Source organism: Odontesthes bonariensis, chromosome 17, assembly GCF_027942865.1.
Source record: "Odontesthes bonariensis isolate fOdoBon6 chromosome 17, fOdoBon6.hap1, whole genome shotgun sequence".
NCBI lineage: Eukaryota > Metazoa > Chordata > Actinopteri > Atheriniformes > Atherinopsidae > Odontesthes > Odontesthes bonariensis.
Genome location: NC_134522.1, coordinates 8,999,536 through 9,022,091, shown reverse-complemented (window position 1 = coordinate 9,022,091; position 22,556 = coordinate 8,999,536). Strand labels below are relative to the sequence as shown.

The window sequence follows — 22,556 nt, the reverse complement described above, 5'->3', positions numbered from 1 at the left end:
AGGGAGGGTGGGGCAGAGGGGTAATTGGTTGGTTGCAGTCTGCAAGTCAGCTACTAAGGGTCACTAAATCCAACAAAGATATGCTAATCCACCGTACAAGGACATAAGAGTTTCCAGTGGCCCGACAGTCAACAATGGCAAATGCTATTCCCTGAGTGGCTCCGCTTGGAGAACTTCAGTGATCTGATTGGTTTAACTTTGATTGTGAGAGTGCATTATCCAATCACCTGCTTGGTGTTTTTAAAATCTACTTGGCCTTTTCCAAACTGGGCCTGTAAAGGATTTCCTAGGTGGTTCAGTGTAGCATCTGGTAAGTTAGGTTTACACACTGCTCCTATTGGCACAGCCATTTCAGAGCAATGAGACCGGTATCAGTTGTTGCCAACCCTTTTTCAAACACAGTCTGTTCATTCATCACCCACAGGGTTGCACTTCACTCCAGTTGTACAGTTAAAATGGAGCCAAGAGTCTTTTAGTTGATTTTATTGGACTCAAAATGAGAAACACCTGTTCATCTCTCAGCACATAACTCAGAAGCAATGCCTGTGTGTAAATGTTAAACCTTTTGTGTCCCTCTGTTCTGTTTCAGAATATGATCAATGGCACCATCTGGAATGACATTGACGACCTAAGAGCTTTCAAGATTCTTGACCTGAAGGACATAGAGAAGATGTTTTCAGCTTATCAGAGACAGCAGGTCTGGATTTATCAGTGGTTTGCAATAGTCTGGGATACATATGTGACATTCTGTCAAGTGTGTGTGTACAGGAAAACATGTACTAAATGGAACTGTGTGAGTTGAGTATTAGTACCATTATGGCCTTGTTCATGGCCTTGAAAGTCTGTGTTTGTGATGGGCAGAGGGGTGGGATGTTTTAAGAGGACTCTCTGGAGTGCCATGGGTCCAGCTCCAGGCTAACGTGAGCAGCTGTTCTCTGCTGAATGCCCCATTGTAGAGATGCCAGAGAGCTCAAGCGTCTGCTAGTATCTGCAGAGCATTTGTGTGACTGGACTGACTGGGTCTTCGTGGGCTCATGAATCAGGGCGATGCCGAGGAAACCGTTAACACTGAAGTCATGAGGAGTCACGATACATGAAAACAGGAAACTTTTCAGTGAGACGAGCACTAAAATAAAGAGACTATTCAGTAACTCTTGTCGAACCAATGACTAACTAATAGGATAATTGCAGGATGTGTGCTCTTGTGGCAGTGCCATACAGTATGTAGCAATTACTCCCCTGTGTGCTACAAGTAAATTGCACACTTGTCGTGTGATAATGTTGGGTGCAATTGCATAAACTGATATATTACACTCCTTTAAATTGGTTTAAGTGGAGCGTTAATGTGCTCTAATCGGTTTCCAGTAATCACAGTTTATATTGAAGGCTTTATGGCCCTATGGAATAGCAATACATCGCCTCTGTTGAGGTATTACCATTGTTGAATTCCTGTATAATGTATTTTACAGCCTTGTTTGAAAGCAGTCTGACAGCTAAAAGCACAACATCTCTTTGCAAGCTTTTATTAAAGAGTAATGGGTCATTTGAGGTTGTTGCCGACAGTGATTTACTGTGGGTATTTATTTATACAGAGCAGGTTTTTATTGGCACAGGCCAATGCTTAAATGCAGATCTCATTGGATATAGCCACATAAAAACCCAACATCTTCCTGGCTTTGACAGCTCAGTTCCATTTGGCAAGGGCGAAATCCAGTTCAAAATTAACTGGACAATATTGCAGTGTTTGCATATGGCATTATTTATTTTTTTTCTTTCCAAATGGGCTTTTGTTTACATTTGCACTCTGTAGGATTAGCTACCACAGTCATTTTTCCTGGTTTTATTTTTCCATGTCAAGGCAGATGTAGATGCAATCAAAAGAATACATTCGAGCACTCAACAGTCATGACTCTTTAAGAAGACAGAAACCAAACTAGAAAATTGTTTTGGTTCACCTATGTATCGGAGAGAGTTTGGCCGCTGACATAGATCTCATGAGCCCCTGATGACTTGGACAGCAGATGATTGTTCTTCTCAGAGAGCTTCTTAGCTTCAGCTTGTAGTGTGCATACAGTAGTTGTAGTTCTTTGCTTAAGCCACCACCTTTTCTCCAGCTTGAAGTGCTAATCTTTGCATGTTTTTCAAATTTTTTTTTTGGTCTCTCTGCACTCTCCGACTTGCCTGGGCAGGACCTGCTAACTAACCAATCCTTCAAACAGGTGAGTTAAAGACCTTCAGCTTGTTCACCATATGGTTACTTACCTTCATTGCTCCTGTCACCTCCTCTTCTGCAGTGCAGCAGCAAGCCACCCAGGGCAGTTACTTGTATATCGAATGAGTTATTGTCTCTTCTGATGCATTTTTTTCTCTGCAGTCTTTGCAGATAATAATATTAACCTTGATCTGGCATAATTGAGATTTATATATTAAAGTTATCCTTTGATTAAGAAAAAAAAGAGCTTTTAACCTTGTTAGCATGTCCATAAGGTTTATTTTTTTTGTCACATAAGACCAGTCAAGAGAAAATTCAGTCATCTATGCTATAGCCAAGCTATGGCTGGAGATTGCTGCTTTGAATCTATAGAGCACCACCTACAGTCTCAGAGAGGTGAGGTCAGAGAGCCTGTAGGTCCTACGTAGATGATTGAAGGGAAATGTTTTGACTACTCACAGCATGGGGCGCTACAGCAAATATGTTAGCGCTGTGAGGAACTGATGAAATGAGAAGCTTTGATGAGAAGTTTGCTAAAAATAGGTGGTGAACACACAAACAAGGAGGAAAAGCTACCTGGTGTGTTTAAAAAATATCAGACCTGACGTGTTCTTCTTATGGCTGTGATAGCACAAAATCAGATGGTGTAAACTTTCATATCTTACACAAGAACATTAAACTACAAACAGAAATGCATTCAGTTTTGCAATTCCCGCACTCAAGAAGTGAATCCCCTAGAACACGAGGTAGCAGCCCGAGTGTGGCAGCTCACCGGCCGTACCGTTACTGAACCCCCCAAACATCCCCTGCCTGGCGACGGCTGCCCATAATTTGCTGAAAATAAAGTGAGTACAAGCAGGTGAAATATCTGTGAAAAGACCTGGTCATTATGAGCTGGTTGGCCATTACAGTATGAGCTATAACATGGCCCTACTGTGTACTAGCTGCCCAGAACCAAACAGCGCCTGGCTGGGGAAATTACTGCAGCTTTTGCAGGCTAAATATACAAATATTTCCCTCAGGACAGAACAATTCTAAAAGGAGAAGTGATTCTGACTTAGATTCATGACTTCAGACAAATTATGGTTTTCCTCCATGCGCAAAGACATCACTTTCACCACTGTATGAATTTATTGTTGATGCATATGAATACCTAATGCCGCATTATTTCACTTTGTCAGTGCTACACTGAAGCAGCTCCGCTGTCTGACCCAAATTGCCACTGGTGCTGTATACGCCTTCATTTGAATATGACATAAAGATAAAAAGCTTTTAAAAAATGCTTTCTTAATAGATAATGACATCATCATCATTTGCTTGAGTATTAAGTTATCACGACAACCAAAGATGGAAAACTGGGAATTTAAACGCAACTATTTACAGGTTTTGTGCAACCCAGCCAAATTTCAGTCAATGTCACTTGATGTCTGTTAGAAATGTTGTGGGATGTAGTTTCCAGTTACATGAGGTGGAGTGCACATGATGCACACAAGCTGGCAGAGTTACCTTTTAAGCGTGGGCAGTGAGGGCTTTGGCTGGTTTCGGTGAATGGGAGTTGTCCCCCTAACTCGTTGCCAACCTCAGTCTGCCGCCAAACACCTCAGGTCAACACGGGCATTGAAAAACGACACTTTCTTTACAAGCAGCATCTGTTTTACATATGTCATACCCGACAACCTCAAAAAAGAACGTTTTCTGGTGAGCAGGAAACCAGCCCAGACCATAAATAGAATGTGTTTCACATGAAGTCTCAAGCAGTTTTCAGACATGTATTCTCTCTACTTGTGGATTTTAATACTAGATGTATGTGACATTTGTCTTTATTTTCTACATATACTGTTCTAGAAACCATTCCAAACTGAGTTTTTTTTATTTTTTTTTATATGCACTATATGCACTGTGACCTCGATGAATCAATGCATTTCACTTGACATTTGTTGTCAGTCACTGCAAAAACAAGTCAGGCAACTTGATCTGATGCTTGTATTTGACTTCTTTTTTTTTATTGAATATGTTCTAAATTAACACCTTGTTAAATCTCAGAAGGGGTCATCTCTCAATGAGATAAAGATGTCAAACAGATGTGAGGGAGACATGTTTTGAATTTTATACGGGCACTCGTGAAGTAAAATAAGCTGCCAACTTAAATTGTTTTTTATGGTAATGTTTTTACAGAAAGAGACGGGCTCTATCGATGACATATACGTCAGCACGCGGAAGGTCAAAGAGCTGTCTGTCATCGACGGCAGACGTGCACAGAACTGTATCATCCTGCTTTCAAAGTAAGAGGTCCCATCTAAAAAGATACCGTGCAAAACTCTTGAGCCAGCCCTCATGTCTGTATATATTGCCAGGGAAGCAGGAAATGTGTGCAGTGATTTATTGAAACATGTGCAAACATAAGGGTAAATGCAATATATATAAGCAGAATCAGAGTTTGTACAATTCTAATAAGCTTGAAAGTCAATATTTAGTACGAGCACCTTTTATTCTTCAACACAGCCTGAACCCTCTTAGACAAGCTTTCTGTCATTTCTTTAAGGAGTCTTCAGGAATAGTTCTCCAGGCTTCTTGAAGGACATCCCAAAGCTCTTCTTTGGATGTGGGCTGCCTTTTGTTCCGTTCTCTGCCAACATGATCCCACACTGCTTCAGTAATGTTGAGGTCCGGGCTCTGGGGAGGATTCATCCCTCCATCAGACCTGCTGCCACTGATTTTCAGTCCACTTCTTGTGTCCTTTGGCACAGCTCAGCCTATTCTCCCTGTTTCCCTTCCTTAAGAACGGCTTCCTGACAGCCACCCTTCCATGGAGCCCATTTCTGATGAGGCTTGGGCCAACAGTAGATGTCCAGATGCATCTCTCAAGTCCTGTGTCAGGTCTTTGCTGGATTTTTTTCCTCTTTCTTAAGAACATCACTTTCATATCCTGTTCATCTGCTTAAGAAAGTTTTGTAGGCCTGACACTTGCTTGTCCAGTTCCCTCAATATTCTTGGGGACACGCTGCACACCATGCTGAGATAAGTTTTCAGCTAATAGCTTTTTGGGAATCACATTGTAGATGCAACACTGGTTCGTCCCTTGGGTTAAGTGCCTTTTTTAATGCTAGAATGATTCATAGGTGTGTGTGAGGTGGCACTAATTCCTGTGAAATTGGGCAAGCACAAAGACTGGACTGAAAATTAGTGGGGGGGAAAGCAGCCAATATCCAAAGAAAAACTTTTAAAATCTTTTAGAAGGCTTGAATAACTATTGCTCAAGATCACTTTAAGAGATTTCAAGAAAATGTTCTGTACAATATGTCTTTGTGTTAGGAAACAAATGGCTAATTAGTTCTACAGAGATGCGCTATAGTAAATGTGACATTTAGAGAAGATGCTGCAAGTTCTCCTTTCATCTAGGACCAGAAATTGGGCTTTTAATGGACTCACAAGGACATCTGTAGGTGTAATTGAATTAGCGTCTATGCATTTTGTTTTTATGAAGAGAAATATGAGTCATATTACAGAGAGTATTGTCCTGGGGAGGATGGATATCAGAAAGTAGTCTCATATTAAAGTACTATAATTGTCCATGTTAAGTCTAAAAGATGTATATAATTGACCCCTCTCCCAAGGGACTCACAGAACATCAGAACCAGAATCAATTGTCATCACTTAAGATGCAGTTGACAATATGGTCAGCATTCATATGTCTCCAAACAGCAATAGTGCAGAGCCCTTCAGAGAATTTGAATCCCAACCCTCTCTACAGATCAATAAGCAGGCTTCCTGAGTCCTTTGTGTGTCTGACAAAACAGCTCCCTGAACTCACTTTCATGTCAATAGCGGATGACCCTGGGGCACAGATGACCCAAATGGGGTCAGCAGATGGTCAATAAGGCTCTGATGCTCAGGCTGACAATGCTGTTATTGATCCTAACCCAGCACACGTAACACTGATCAGATGCACTGAAAACAGCTGGCAGTGCTCCCGGGGGTTTCACTGGTTCAGACTGGTATTCAGAGTATTAGTGTCAGCCAACTCATATTTCCTTTTATAGCCTATTTAATGTGACTAAAGCATGTTTGCTTCCTCTTCAGGCTAAAAATGACAAATGAAGAAATCAAGAGGGCAATACTGGAGATGGATGAGAGAGAAGAGCTAGCCAAAGATATGTTGGAGCAGGTATGCTTCATGCATTTCATTTGAATGGAAGCAAGATGGTATAGTCTCCTTTAAAGGGATGCAGAAAGTTTTTTCTTCACATGATTTTTCATTTAAGAAAGATAATCATTGAGACAAAACTTGCATTTACTTTGGCAGACTTGGAGAGTTAAATGGAAGGTTTCAGAGATCTGGATAATCTCAGTTTTTATTGTGCCACTTTGTATTGGGTTTATGTAACAGATAATACAGTTAAAAGTCTTGGGCATTTGTTTTTAGGTTAAACGTTCTCTTTACATCTCTGCAGCTGCTTAAGTTCATCCCAGAGAAAAGTGACATTGATCTGCTGGAGGAGCACAAACACGAGTTGGAAAGGATGGCCCGGGCTGACCGTTTCCTCTATGAAATGAGCAGGTAAACAAGACTACATCATTGTATGACACCATATCACATGACCGTGGTCGTGTTAGGTTAGGTATCCAAGTTCTGTTGTCTACAACATTTTTCAGTGCAGCTGATGCTTGTTGATGCTCAAAGCAGAATTTTGTAACTTGAGTTGACGTAACTTCTCGCATGTTTACTGAAACTGTAACTGAACAGACGACTGAACAGATTTATTTGTTCAAAAGGACTCATCTCGAACAAACATTACAAATTCCAGGATGATTCATTATTTTGTTTACCAGAAGTTCTGGACACCTTGTGAGGACTATATTCACATCTAACAGAGAGAGAGAGAAAACACTTTTTCTCTGCAGCTTATCTTCTCTCAAAATCTGCAGTGTTTGTAAAGGAGAATTAAGCGAAATATAACCCTGTCCACTTACTTTCCTCTTGACCGCATCTCCTTTGGTCTGATGAATACATCTGGGGCTTTTTTTGACATTTAATATCCCCTGTCCCTCTTTGAAACTATCACTCCCTCCTTTGGTGAACTTTTGGGCAAGTTTTACACCCTCATTTGTCAAGTCTCCATTTTGATGAGAGCCTGTTTTATGATCGTGAAAACAGTGTAAACTGAGAGAAGGACTTTTACACAACTGGGTGACTTCTTGCTTTGAAGTTCCACTCCCCTTAAGGCTAATGTAACTTACCTCCCTTTGCTATTTTATTCTCTTTACTCCTCCTGTTACCTCTTTGTTCTCCTCATCAGAATTGACCACTACCAACAAAGACTGCAGGCTCTGTTCTTTAAGAAGAAGTTTGCAGAGCGTTTGGCTGAAATCAAGCCTAAAGTTGAAGGTAAGGACAAACACCTCAAAGCTGAATTTCTTGTAAAAGGTATAAGGTTTCTATTGTTGTTTACTAAAGGGATGATATTCAAGTTCATTGTTGTTCAGTATCGACAACTGATCAGAATTACTCATGTCATATGCTTAAAGTCATTACTTCTTTTTTGTACAGGAGCTCCATTATTGTTCCGAAATTATGAAAAACACACGTTTCATTACCATGAACACAAACTTTGTACCTTGATTTGCCATAAACAAACCTGCTGCTGGATAATATATTGCAAACACATGAGTGCTTCACACAGAGATTAAAAAGATTAGCACACACTGATGGCCCAAATCTGCAGATTGGCTTTATAAAGTCTGAACTGCATCTTTCACAACACGCTGAATGCACATGAAAATGAACACTGTTTATATTTCAGATGCTCACACGGTCATGATGTTATTACTCATTAATGGTGTTATTTTAAGAATCCTTACATCCCACTTAGAAAACAATTTCACATTAAATACTTCAGTGAGAAGATTAATGTACAGTAGACTTGAGCTATGATGCAATCATTTGTTTTGTGTGATAAGACTGCCACTAAGACTAAAATACGATTAACGGACATAATTCAGAATGTTAACAGAATAAACCTTCAAAATCTGGAACATCTCGACTGACACATCTAATTTAAACTTGGAATTCGGATCTTGGATTTTGTAAATCTGATCTGTTGAACTAACCGTTTGGACTGTTTCTGTATATAATCAAATCAGATTTGTGATTCATTTCAGTCTTCATGGTTTGATGTGGTAAAGATGGAGGTGTAACTACAATGTACAGGATTTCAACGACTGGTCCCATCTGGCTTTGCTTTTACATTTGGCTTCCCCCAAAGTGCCAGCAGACCATTGATTTCACCGTCTGTATCAGCGACCTCTGCTAACCTCTACTAATTCTAAAAATAGCTGTGTTGCTCGGATCCAATTTGGAAGAATCAGATTTTATGTGGGTTATTTTTGGATGTTCAGACTTCAGATACAATCTGGATAAGCCAGGGAAACAAATTATCTGAGCTGGACATCTTGACGTACAGTAGTCTTTGTTATTCCACGGAAGTTGTTGATAGAAATTACATTTTTTAGGGGGGAAAAACAGCAGCTTTTTCAACATTATCTAATCAAAACTGCCTTAATCCAGTGTTATTCACAAATTCCACAAATGGAGTAGACTAAATTTTGGAGAAAATGTTTATAGGCGCTACCACAGTCAAATTGCATGCTTACATGCATCTGAGTGTGCATGGTGGTCAACTGTAAATTGGTTCGCCGCAGTTTTTCCCTTCCAACTGGCATCCAGGTTACCAGGGAGGCTGTTGTGGAAAGCTGGCTCATGTTGAGAGAGAACATCTTTTATAAACCCTGCAACTCACTTCAAAGATGGAGGGAGAAGCCTTCTGGAGCTGCCTATAGACCTGTATGTGTTCATGGTCATAGAGGCTGTTTAAACGCGTCTCTGCTGCCCTGATTGCTTTTCTGGCTTTTGATGAACACATCATACCACTTTTCCCAGCAGTGTGTGCTGACTGACAGCTCTGCTCTGTGTGTGTGCTGCAGAATATTTGTCAAATACTCTGTTCATTCTAGTTTGAGGTCAAATTAATATCTTCTGACGTACATTACGCTCAAGGCCAGGAATGGAAAAAAGCCTCCACAGTCTCTGTTGTTGGATCCAAAAATCCCCTGACCACACTGCTCATCAATGCCCAGAATATTAAAAAATAAAAAAACTCGTCCTTTTTTCTAATTCATATTACTTTGTCACATATTCTTGATGAGACTATATTTCCGTGGGCCACCCAGCTTGTTGAGTGGAAGCATTTTAGAAGACATGCAGCTAGCAGAACACTGTCAGCAGAGCCAGAGGAATGGTTCCCATGCATTATCACAGTAGAAAGAACTGTTAAAATAACAATATGGAATTTGTTAATGATTTTCACAGTCGCACTGAGGTTTCCTCTGTGGAGAGGGGGAACCACCTGCACTTTGCCAGACAAATCTGTTCTCAGGGGGAAGAAACGGACAGCATCAGGTTATGTTTGGAATATTCCCCTCACGTAGCTGTTTTATAGATGGAAGAACCTGATGGGTTTCCCCACCAAGCTGCCCAGTTGTTATGGAGAATACTAATCACTCATCATGAATGATGTTAAAAATGAAGGAAATTTTGGGCCACATTGAGCTGAGGCTTCAGTTTCTGTGTCTCTCAGGGGTTTGAGTGAAGTAACAGAGAGGAAGGTAATGGTATAAGGCCAGTTTGTTATGTAAGATAGAAGGTTGAATGTTCACACATGCACACTTGCTATATGATCTCTCCAGCTGCTCCTCTCTCCTTTTTCCGCCAGCCATCCTGAGTGCGTCCAAGGAGGTGGTACGGAGCAAGCGACTGACTCAGGTCCTGGAGGTGGTGCTTGCCTTCGGCAATTTCATGAACAAAGGCCAGCGGGGTAATGCCTATGGATTTAAGGTCTCCAGCCTAAACAAGATCGTCGACACAAAGTCCAGCATAGACAGGTGGGACAGAGGAGCCATGGAAATGGATTTAATCCCATTCTTTATCAACAATCATGTTTGCTGTGTTATATATATTTTCGAAAATTGATCTCTCAAAGGATTCACTGTCTTTTATGAGAGTTGTGTAGGAGTGAGTGCCCAAAAATAGAAAAAAGAGAACCCCTCAGCACTGTCCTCATTTTTGCATTGTCTTCATTAGAATATTTAAGAGTTTTTATCTGGTTTATTGATTTCTTGCAGGTGTGCATCGGCTTCCACATTCAACATTTGTACACTTTATAACCTACTTGGCTTACTTTTTCCCCCTATTCCCTACTTGCGAATTCTTAACTTAAGTTTGACTCCATCATGAGCTTTTTTTTTTTAAGAAATCATCTCATTCGTGCAAAACCAGCCAACTACTTCTTACATTTCTAATGAAGATGCATGCATGCACATGAGAGCGCAGTGTGTGGGAGTTCCCTCCTCTCAGCATCAGATGTAATGAAATGTTGTCAGTACAGTCACGGTTGCCACAGTAACGGGAGCTGCTGGCAGCTACTGCCGCATGATTTCCCATGACTCAAATGTGTCACAATGTAAGCGGTGAGATGTGCTCAGGCAAAGCACACTTACTCCTCTGACATGACCTAATTCCAGACAATATTCGTGTTTTCAAGCAGGTTTGGATTGTGTTGCATGCAGAATGAATACGTTAGTGGTAGTGGAGTATGCTCTACATACTCGATAGGTGTACTATCCCTCCATATACAGTACTTTTGTGTGAATAGGAGTAATATTTATCTTTTCAATTGTGCTTCATGTTATCATTATTACTTCCTTGGATGCTCGTTGCTGTTTTGGAGGCTTGTTGCTGTGGCAACCCATCAACAATATGTCCCCATAAACTATTATATTTAACCGATTATGGCCTAAGGCTGTCTTTAAAGCTGTCTTCTAAAACCAGAGGGTTTTCTGGAAATTTTAAAGCTGTCTGCTAAAACCTTTTTATTTGTCAGCCTCTAAAGAAACTAGAAACATGGAGTAAAAACACTTTTGAGAGGTTAAATCTTTACTTCTTACTCCAAATGATTGACTTCACTCTTATATTTATCAATATTAAAAAATATATATTTTTTTTTTATTATTATCAAACTATTCCTGTCAGCTTTACATGTTATAGCAGAAAAGTGATGCATCTGGTCACAATATGGGTTGAGGTCACTTGTATTAATGAGATATACATTTTTACTATTTTTAAGTGTGCAACACTTCTGAATTAAACACACAAAAAACAAATGCCTTGTCCTACATGCAGGCAGAATGTGAATGGTCATGCTTTAGGACTGCCGCTGTGGTGGTGAAAGAAGACTTTACTTATGAGACTTTAAGAGACCAAGACCTAATGATATATTAATTTTGTGGATAAAATGAAGACAGAAATCAGGTCCATGTATTTGTGCAAGTTTCACAAAGATTTTAATTTATAAAAGAAACGATACCTGCGCATAGCTTAATAAATAAATCTGGTGAAAAGAGTGTGAATGCTCAGCCTTTGTTTTTACAGTTTTAGTTTTATGCATCTGGACCTTGTTCTTCTTTGCATAGTCCAACACTTCCCCAGGAAATTATAAGCACATTGCCTATTACTGGGTTCAGACTAAAACTTCAAATATTCCACAAAATTATTTCATTTTATTTTAATGTTCTAATTGAAAATGAATTTTTAGGCAGTCTGGATACTCACTACTCTCCCACAATGAATTGCACAAAGGAAATCCAGAGCCACTGCCAGCATAGTTGAAATCAGTTTTGGGTGGTGATGAAACGGCATCTTAAAAGTTTTGCAAGAAAAATAGATGGAACATATGTGGAGAATTATTTTAAAGTTAAATTGGCAGCAGATTTTGAAAGTGTCTCATGAAATGTTAAAATTTGTTGAAATACTTGTGTGCTAATTGTTAAAACAAATTTTAAAAAAAGTATATTGTATTTCTATTGTGTATATTAAATGGAACGTACATAAGAATGTGACTCACTCCTATAGACCGTGCCCCATATTATCCTGAAAAAAATGAAATCTTTATTCATTTTTCCTCTCGATTTAGATTTATTATGCTTTTTTTTCCAGTGTTAGTACTACAATACTGCATGAAATGTTTTTGCTGTTTTTTTTCACATAGATGTCATGCAATAACATTGCAAAAAAGATGACCTTGTTGCTCTTCTTTGCTCATTCATACTGACCAAACAGGCAATGTAGCACCACAACAGTTAGTGTTTTTAAACAGTTAGCAGTCATTGAGGGATTCGATGATCGACAGTCATTTACAAGAGCAGGGTGTTCTGTTATGCTGGCTCTGTATACACATTTTAATTCTTTTAGAAAACATTCATTGATGCTTGGAGGTGCATCAACTTTGACCCCTATATACTGCCTCCGTACCTTACAAACAGACAACAAGACACAAAGAAGGCCCAGCAGTACCACCCTGAGCGGGCAGTTTATGCAGGGCTTTAATCAGTGTACAAACAATTGCTGTGCCTTTATTGTTAACTCAAAATTGAAAAAAAAAAAATGTGTTAAAGGCCTAAGGCCCTAAAACCATCATTATGGTTTTTAAATTGACATATGAGGTGTCATAAAAAGTTAATTGTGTATTTAAATATGTTCGGTTAACATAAAATGTTCTGAATAAAGTGAGAGACGCCAGAGACTTGTGCTGGAAGCCCATAAATAAAGGGCGTAACAACTGAGCCAAATCTGCCAAATTTCTCCATTTAAACAAAATTGTTCAACATTATTTTTTGTTCAGCAAAACAGTAATAGACCCACTTTACTTCAGTAAAAGGTTGCATGATTGTAACTGTATGTTTTTATTTGTGATTCATTAGGAACATCACCATGTTGCACTACTTGATCATGATTTTTGAGAAGAACTACCCAGACACGCTGCACATCCAGGAAGATCTCAGCAGTGTGCCAGAGGCTGCCAAAGTCAAGTGAGCGCACCGCATTTCGCCGTGGGGATGTTTTTTTTTTTTGGGGGGGGGGGGGGGGGCGTTTCCGTGCTAACTGCAACTGAAGAGTTGAAATCATTCACTTTAAAAATAACTGACTTGTAAACCACGTTTTATCACAAAACTTCTAAAAATAACCGCAAACTAAGACCCCTTGTTTTTTTTTTTTTCCCTCTCTTCAGTTTGTCAGAGTTAGAAAAAGAAGTGCACAATATCAAAAGTGGACTGAAGGCTCTAGAGGCGGTGAGTTGTTGTGTGTTTTTGTTCAGCATCCTCCCACTGGTTCTTCTTCTGCCTGTAATTATGTTTTCGAGCAGTGCAGAGATGGACAGCGGGCCGATGTGTTTAAATGCTGGTAATGTTCCACGCTTTATCACATTGTTGTGCCTCACACAGAGCAAGGGTTCACATGCTGACATTTCACAGAAACCTGAAGGCTTTGTAAAGAATGTGAAGCATGGATCAACTTCACCGACCAGCATTTAGTCTGAAACTGTCCATTTTCTTGTCTTGCTCCCCAGGAGCTGCTCTACCAGCAGAGCAGGACACGGGAACGTGGCGATAAGTTTGTGGCTGTGATTTGCGACTTCATCACTGTGGCTGGCTTCAGCTTCTCTGAACTGGAGGACCAGCTGGGTGAAGCTAAGGACAAGGTAACGGTCTTAACCATTCATTTCTACAGAAAATAATGTGTGTGAAAACAAGAGGACGTCATAGTGTTGGTTCATATGTGTGTGGCAAGTCATGTCAGAGACTGAAGAGAGCGGGAGAAAAAAAGGAATAAGAGGACCGTGAAGCCTTTGAACGTCCCCATTTGTCCAGTGGGATGACTTTAGCAGGGTTGGGAAACCCAGAATTGGGAAATTTTACTGGAATCCCCCCCGCCACATCTTCTCTTTGTCTTTGTCTCTTTAATTTGATGTTTTAAATCCACACTCCTTCTTTTTCCACCTGAGACAAACAGCCTTTTGAACCCTGCTGGCTCAAGTACTGATGTATTGTAGGATGTATATAAGCTGAAGATATCAGTGGGACTGTGGGAATGTCAAAGTAAGTCAGTGTTGAAAAGTTTCATGTGAACATGTTTAATTTGCAGGCCTTCAGTGCTCTTGTTCCATTTAGCGTCTTAAAGCTGACACATCGAAAGATTCTAAATCCTGCAGGTTGCAAATTTCAACCAGATACTACATTATACTACACCTTCTTATGGGAGTTATTATCTCCCTAAATAACTGACATAACAATGCTAAATGCCCACTGTGTCTTAGTCCTCTAAAGGATCATTGTACGATAGATGTACCAAAAGGGAGGAATGACTCTTGGGTTTTATGTAGATCCCCTTTGCTTAATTATTTGCTCAAGGAGGGGTCGGTAAAAAATTGGAGGGAAATAGTTTGGACGTCACGGGAAAAGAACTGGAGAAATAAGGCACCAGTTACTGCAGTAAAACAAAAGAACCTGTGTTCACTGGCCCAGACTTTAAACACACAACCGTGTGTGTCTGTGTGGTTGGTAAGTGGGGAGTCTCACACATTAACTCAGTGCTTGTCAAGGCCCTTTGACGCTCTGGTGGGTTTCCAATGGAATACAAATATGGAAGTCAGGATGTGTGTTTAAGAAGTCGGAGGATGACTAAACAGAGCAGGCAGCCCGCTGAGGCTAATAAAGCTCCATGGCAACAAATGTGTGTCCGTCTGCAATACAGATACACACATGTTCACCAGACACTACTACATACATTACAAAGGATTACAGTCGACCGAGGTCGTGTGGGTTACTGGCTCAGAGGTTTCCAAAGAGGTTGAAGAGGTTTAAACTTAGCAGCACACCCACACAGCAACATGCTCAGAGAATACAAGATTCGCTCTCTGTCCAAGAACAGAACTCAGTTTTTAAAAGGAAAAAGATGGTTAAGCAGGGGTTACTTCAGTAGACTTTGCCTGCCACATGTGATGTTGTATGGGAAATATTTAGGTAAAACATGAGCAGTAGGTGGCCTTAAAAATCCAGGCTTCTGGCTTGTAAAAGTACTTTATAAGAAGCAGAGTTGGATCATTAAAAATGTTGTTGTGTGTATCATCAATCTGTTTTCATCGGAAGGCGTTTCAAAACAGTGATTCATTATTCCTACAACCAAATGTGTACACATTAAAGCCTTTTTTGTTGCAAACTAAATGTAATCCACATTTTGCTGCGAGAATTTTCCAGAGCTTGTTAAGTAATTTCTTGCAATAACTAATCCATTAAAGTCTATGTTATCCATTTGTTAGAGCAGATTGATTATAAATGTGTGAATGGATTTTCCACGAATGTTTAATGGCAAAAACAAGCTAATATTTTAGTTATATGCTAAGATTAGCATGGTACAGCACTCACAGCTGCATTTTTAAAAAAGATTTTTGGTGATGTCAGAATAAAATTAATGAACAAAAATGTTCATGTAAATAATAGCATTAGCATGCTAATACTGATGCACTAAAGCTGATAAGAATGTAAGGTATGGAAAGCTATAACATATATTAATGGAAGGTCTCCTGATTCAAACTTGTGGGTACAGCCCCAGGGGCCAAATTGGTCAAAGGGGCCTTCAATGGGCCCCTGTTTGGTAGTGCTAACATTTTTAGATGGAAGGTCATTTAAACAACCCTAGAATGCTGCACATCACCATAAAGAGACACAAAGATGGGCACAATGTCACCAGAGTTTCAGAATGACCACACAGAGACGCAAAATACAAACGCCAAATGGCCAGATAAAATAACTACAAAGAGATGCACAATGATGACAGAGAGACAACCACACAGTAAACACAATAACCTCAAGGAGATGCAAAATGACCTCGAAAAGATGCAGAATTACTCACATACTAAAGCTAGATTACAACAAAGAGATGGGGAAGAGTTACACATAAAAGTGAACATTACACTATGAATGGTATTACAAAGAGAGGCAAAATTACCACAGAGGGACACAAAATGAAAAGAAACAAACTGACTACAAAGAGATGATGCTGGTATTGAATGAAAAATTAAAAGTCACCTCAAAGACGTGCATAAAAAACATAACATACGGCACTCCTGTGTTGTTGGCCAGTGGTTTGTTACCTTAGGATACGTCTGTACTTGAGTAATTTAGCGATCCAATAACACTCTTTGCGGCAGTTCAGTCAGTGAAAGTGCCAACCTTTTTGGGATTCTAGAAAACAAATTTTGGGTATCATCAGTTTTACTTGGATTCATCCTCAGACAACAATGAGTACCTGCACAAAACAACATGGCAATCCATCATCAATCAAATAAAAACTCAACATAACAATTAAAGGCATAATGACACAGCTTTATTTTATTCAGTTTGTTAGAAATGGGGCAAATTAGTGAGACGTCAAATTCTTTATTCCGTTGTGTTTGTGTATGTGAATTTGTTTGCTCACTTTGAACATATCCAAAGGGAAAAGGGGAAACTGTTTTGACCAGACACATAATTACTAGAGGAGGGAAGGATGATGGTGGGGTTGCCATGGAGCCCAGGCCTGTAATGATAGGATGGCTTTGCATCCTGAGAAAAGAGCAAACCCCAACTCTGTTTTATCACAGCACAAGGACCACATACAGAATACAGAACTCATATGAGCAAAAGATACGATGTTCTGTCGCTGCATGTGAAAAATGAAGAGTTTAGTCGATGTCCTTATTTTCTAACTGACAGTAAGTCTAAATAGTCTGACAGTAAAGAATCGTCCACAAAATAACTTGTTTTGGTTAAAGTGTTCATTATCACCCTTTTTTTTTTCTTCTGTACACTTCCTGCCCTGCACCAAATGTGAAGTTGAGAGAAAAATAATGTGTTTTTTGTATTGATACCCATTTAAAACCCTTCTAGATTACTTCTGAAATAAATCAGGAACCCTGAAAAATCTTCATAATATGAGTTCTCTATAAATGGGACTAAACTGTACTCTAATTGCAAAGCTTTCCTGACATCCTGCTGCTTTATTTCAAGGTAATTAATCTCTACGGGGTTTAGAAAGAACTAACTTTGGAGCCTCTTAGTGATGTACAGTATATTGAATCACTTAGTTTGAGGATACTGGCTGGGTCTGTATCTGTGTGCTGCAGTACAGTGCTGAGTGTGAGGGAACTTTTGGCTGCAGGCATCGTTCTGGCAGGGAGCACTGAACAGCTTGAGTCGTACAGAGAGGACATACGGTGGTCAATTGCAGTCACTCGATTGCCTTGAGTGTGTGTGTCCCTGCAGTTCTTTTGAATATTAAGGTGTATATACCAGTGGAATTTCATTTGAAGGACATATATATGGGCTCACATGTTTCTTTCTTTCACAACATGGACAAACTATGTCAAATTGGTCTATACAGCAAGACGCATAATTTCACTTCATGTCAACTTCTAAAAAATGACAAATATTCCATGCAGTTTGCCAAATCTCTGAAGCACTTTGGCGAGGAAGAGAGGAGGATGCAGCCTGATGAATTCTTCGGGATCTTCGACACCTTCTTGCAGTCGTTCAGCGAAGCACGGCAGGACTTGGAGAACATGCAGCGACGCAAGGAGGAGGAGGAGCGGAGGGCACGGATGGAGGCCATGGTGGGACGCGCAGAATAAGCCGGGCTAAACTGGCTCTCTTTTTTTCTTTCTGATAATAATTCTTAATAATAATATTTTTTTCTTTACTCTCTTCCCAGCTGAAGGAGCAGAGGGAGCGGGAACGGCGAGCCAAGAAAGGCGGAGCATCAGACGAGGTCAGCGGAGAGTTTGACGACCTGGTCTCTGCGTTACGCTCCGGCGAGGTCTTCGATAAGGACCTAAACAAATTCAAGCGTAACCGCAAGCGCTCCGTCAACCAGCTCGTGGAGGGTGGCGGCCGTGAGAGAGCTGTCACCAAGGTGAACTACTAGGCTGTGAAAAGGAAGTAGTGAAAAAACACTAGACATCTAAATTCTGCCATGGCGTAGAGCTCTTAATACCTTTAGTCCAGGTCCTGGAACAGTTGCTGCTGACTTTGGAGCAGGTGTAAGTGACAGCTGGACTGGACATCTAGCGACATGTGTGGACATCAGATTGGCTGTCTTGAAGGATGCAACACTCTCTGATTGGTCTTGTAAAGCTATTTCCAGCCCGTTTGTCCCGAACGTTGTAAGATCTGGAATTTTGGGATGGATGGATTAACAGACCACTGTGACACATTGACTATATCCTTTAAACACTGTGCTCAAGGTTCTCTTACACTCCTTCTCCCCTCACAAACCTTTTCTCTTCCTCTATAAGCTTCGTGGTGCTGAAAAAGCCCCTATAGTTTGGCTATCTGGCTCTAAAACACATGGGACATTGGGATTAGACAGTTACTTTGTACATTGATTTGCAGCCGAGAGACGGGATTAGAAAGGGGACTATGAAGCATCTACTGGCAGATTTGAAAACCAGAGAAAGTAAAATAAGAGGGAACTAAGCCATAACCTTGACAGTCATGGTTGCTACGATGGTTCCCCAGAAAAACGACTCCACAGAAGGAAAATGGATAGATGTTCATCAACCTCCATTAGTACAAAGAGGGCTACGGAGTTGGCAAATTTCAGGAGGCTTCTGAAACAATGGTTGAGAGCACACAATGTGGGGTTGTCACTTTTTAAAGCAGAAGATTCATCCCAGTGGTGTCCGGCGGCACACAGTATCCCCCCAGAGGAACCTCCCAACTGTCAGTTACACAGGAAGAAGAACATCTCAAGGAAACAACAACTCGGCTTGATCTACCCCACAAAACAATGACTGTGCCACATGGATCAAGCTTCAAAGGGTTTCAACATTGCTCTGGCATTCAGCAGTGCCAAAGCAAGAGGCAAAAACATGTAAATGTATTCATACAAAATATACTGCAATTAGGCATTAATATATATTTATATTTAGATGCAGACAAGCTAATTGCAAAGATGTAGAGGTTTTTTTATGTTTTGGGATTTTGTACACGCGATGCATTCTCCGTTGCGAGTTCACATTGACGTTGAAGTGGATTTCTATACATTTTGCGCTTTACGTTAAAGAGATAATTGCTTGTCCTTTTCACATCTTATTGTCTTGTTTGCACTGTAGCTTTTCTGACAAACGTTACATTCAAACTCACACAAGCCAACTAAAGTGTGCTCTAATGAAGGAATGCCAGAAATAATTGAAACTTAAAGACACAATCTGCAATTAGTTTACAGTGATCTGCCGTCAGTTTCATATCTGACTGTATTTTGTTCCATCAGCTTCAGCTTGTATCATGCATAGTATCTATATGAAAGGCTCTTCATACAGCATCCCTTTGGTTTTTTTTTCAGTTGCCATTCTCAAGCCACACCATGTGATGGGTCTATTTATTATTGTAACATCAGGGTACAACAAGGCACTTAAATTTCTCCTTGATTGAAGTCATCACAGTGCAAACTTACAGAAGACTAAGAGTTATCTGAGAAAAGAATTTAAACTACCATCTGTCCTTGCAGGCTTTGTTTATTTTATCAGACCCACATATTGAAACCAGCCTCATTTTCCTTAACCGATTTTGAAGTATAGCGTCTATTTTTTAAAGAAGAAATGTACATATGCCTTTCCAATAACTAAGCAGCAGACTTGATGGAAGCTGCTGCTTATTGTTTGGGGTCAAATCATTAACAAGGTTTAGATCAATTTCACAGTAGCTTGCTGCGGGAGGGGCTCCCACAGAGAGAGCTTTAATCCTGGGGCAAAGGAGAGACTCTTCTCAGGAAAAGAAGAATCTGATTGGGTCACACCCCATTTTGAGCCATTTTCCCTTAAATGAACGTAAAACTTTATGTAAGCAGGTTGAGATCAATACATTTGTGTGTCATAAAATTAACCGATATCATCCAGCTTCTGCTTAGATAAATCATTTTAGTCACTCCATCAACATAGCCTGGATGGACGGTGTCCAGAATTGCAATAGGAGCATTGGACTAAGAGTTATTTCACACATATATACTCACTGAATTTAAACAGACAGGCCAAAGACTTAGCAGAACACACACACCCTGGGTCACTTTTTTAGGAGAATTTAAATGGTTGTTTCCATAGTAATGGTTGAAGTAAACACAGTCCTCCTCTTTGCAGTTCTTTCCCTCCATTCTTCACGTTAAATGAGAACTATTCCCACTGCACTTGACTCATTGAGAACTTGCTGTACATATACGTTACATTACAACAGACCACATGCACTTGATCTCCTCTACTGTATGTTAGTATTTCTAGCAATGACTGCCCCAACTTCTCCTTCATTCTGACAGCTTGCTAACTGTTAGCAAGCTGCTAACTATCTGTAAATGTTCACCTTTAAGTGCCTCAGATCCTGTTTTCACACAAAACATTCCTCCGACTGTGTTTTAGTGCTTGTGGCTTTCCAGAAAATGGTGTTTGTCTGTGAAATGGCAGTTGGGATTGCATTGTTTGGCGCCATCTTGTGGCCCAAATTATTGTACTTCACTTTGAGGGCCACATGTTAAAAAAATGTTCTCCAGTGTGAGAGACCTGACCCCAACTCAACATTACACTCTAAATAACTCCAAAGGTTATATGTATTTGTGGGCAGAATTTCATTCTTTTTTTCTTTTTTGGACAGATGAGCCCCATAGCTTTAATTTAGCCATAGAGAGGTCTTTCACTGTGTCATTTCATTTCATCTCATCAGGTTTGGCTCCTTCAGTTTCCTGGCAAAACAGAAGCAGAGACAAGCTGATGTGAGGTTTAGGTGATTCAGCGAGGAGTTTTTATCCCTACATTTAAGAGATTAAACCAGTAAACCAAATTGAAATAGACACTTTTTTATATTCCCAAATAAGGAAATGACGATCACCTCTCCTTAAACCAGCATCTCATGTATATTTGAGCTAACCTTTGCTCCTTTGTCTTTCTAGTTAATCAGAGTTGGTATATCAGACTTCAGAAGACCTTTTTGAACTCCTAATTCAGAGCTTTAACCCATATTGTAGTGCAGACTATTTACTGAGGGGTATTGCAGCATTGTCAGTATTAATACAAGTTTGTGTTGTTACATGTTTGGATGTTTTTTTGGCCATTGACTGGCTGATTTGGAGTGTAAAGATGGAAATCAGAGGAAAGAAATTAGTAGCTTGTTCGATGCACTTTTACGATGGGACATTTCCATTTGCAGCACCAGTTTTGAGGGCTTGGTTCCCTTCCTGAGATGAGAAGGGTGCAACGAAAGTGTGGTGCAAAAAAACTAAAAAACATGGTGTGTAGGGGAATGAGAGGAAAAAGGGCAAGTGAGGTTTGGACTCCGGCTGGACCGCTGGAAACACATTAACAGTCAGTCTGTTGAGTGGCAGAGATGGGATTTGTGGGGGCGTGGAAACAAAGAAACAGGCAACACTCCTACAGAGCAGGAGGTTTGAATTTTAAACTAAACAAAAAAATAAATAAAGCAAAGGAAAGACTGGTTGGGGTGGGGGGTATTTTCTGTCACCACCACATTTCTGTCGTCACACGCACATGGCGTCATCTGCATGCCAACAGGAGGGTGCACAAAGTGTGATGTGTTGATCCTTTAAAAGGACATTGCTTGCAAATGGAACACACCAGTTTCACCACAGTTTGTTCTGCCTGAGAAAAGTTGCACCCATTCTTCAAGGTTGTATAATTGTGAGGAGTCAGTATTTTTATGGTTGGAAAAAATAAATCCTCCACTGAAAGATGTACAGTTGGAAAAAAAAAAAAAAAAAAAAAAAAAAAAAAGCATTTTGTACACCATTGTTGATGTTTGAGATAAGATTAAAAAAAAAGATTAAAAACATCGAGGAATGTTCCATTTTCCTGTAAATTGTACCTCTATTTATTTGCCTTATTTAGTTTGCTATATTTTGTATGTACACACAGCATTACAACAAAATGTCATATTAAAAATATGAATAATTAAACTGTGGTCCGTGTATGATGGATAGTTCTGAGACTTGTATAAGAATGAAATCTTTCATTTCTATGATTTTATTTTTGTTTTGTAATTTTCTCACCCTGTGTCTTTTGTAGGGTTACAATAAACGTTTTGTCCCTGAACACTGCCTGGCAATCTGTATCTGTATTTTGAGATAAGTGTAAGACAAATGAAGGACTAGTACATGCAGAAGAACTTCTAGGTGTTCACCCTGTTGGGTAAAAGAGGCCCAGAGGGCTCCAATAGTGCCTCTAATTTTAAATGACCCATGGTGACACAGGTCAAAACTAAAATAAATTGACCAAAAATGGGCTGATCTTTGACACTTGATGGTGGTATCTTTTCAGAAACATGATCTATGTGGTCCATTTGGTCCGTTTTATATTTCCTATCATTTTGTTTAGAGGAAAAATGGGTCTGGATTATTGTGGGTTAGTACACTGTTTTTCAT

The 22,556-nt window shown here is 39.9% G+C and overlaps 1 protein-coding gene across 6 annotated transcripts in view; it reads left to right on the top strand.

Moving 5' to 3' along the window:
• Window positions 1-22,227, top strand: part of daam2 (dishevelled associated activator of morphogenesis 2) — a 102,281-nt gene extending 80,054 nt beyond the window's left edge. For 4 of the 6 annotated variants that reach the window (XM_075448678.1, XM_075448679.1, XM_075448680.1 and 1 more), the window contains exons 15-26: window positions 590-697; window positions 2,190-2,219; window positions 4,388-4,494; window positions 6,293-6,377; window positions 6,664-6,770; window positions 7,510-7,598; window positions 9,982-10,150; window positions 13,025-13,132; window positions 13,333-13,393; window positions 13,672-13,803; window positions 17,581-17,751; window positions 17,850-22,227. In XM_075448678.1, coding sequence (XP_075304793.1) covers window positions 590-697; window positions 2,190-2,219; window positions 4,388-4,494; window positions 6,293-6,377; window positions 6,664-6,770; window positions 7,510-7,598; window positions 9,982-10,150; window positions 13,025-13,132; window positions 13,333-13,393; window positions 13,672-13,803; window positions 17,581-17,751; window positions 17,850-18,062 — 1,380 coding nt within the window. In that variant the 3' untranslated portion in view covers window positions 18,063-22,227. The remainder of the gene's footprint in view (window positions 1-589; window positions 698-2,189; window positions 2,220-4,387; window positions 4,495-6,292; window positions 6,378-6,663; window positions 6,771-7,509; window positions 7,599-9,981; window positions 10,151-13,024; window positions 13,133-13,332; window positions 13,394-13,671; window positions 13,804-17,580; window positions 17,752-17,849) is intronic. The other 2 variants (XM_075448682.1, XM_075448681.1) reach the window with 1 other exon arrangement.
• The last annotated feature ends 329 nt before the right edge of the window (window positions 22,228-22,556 follow it).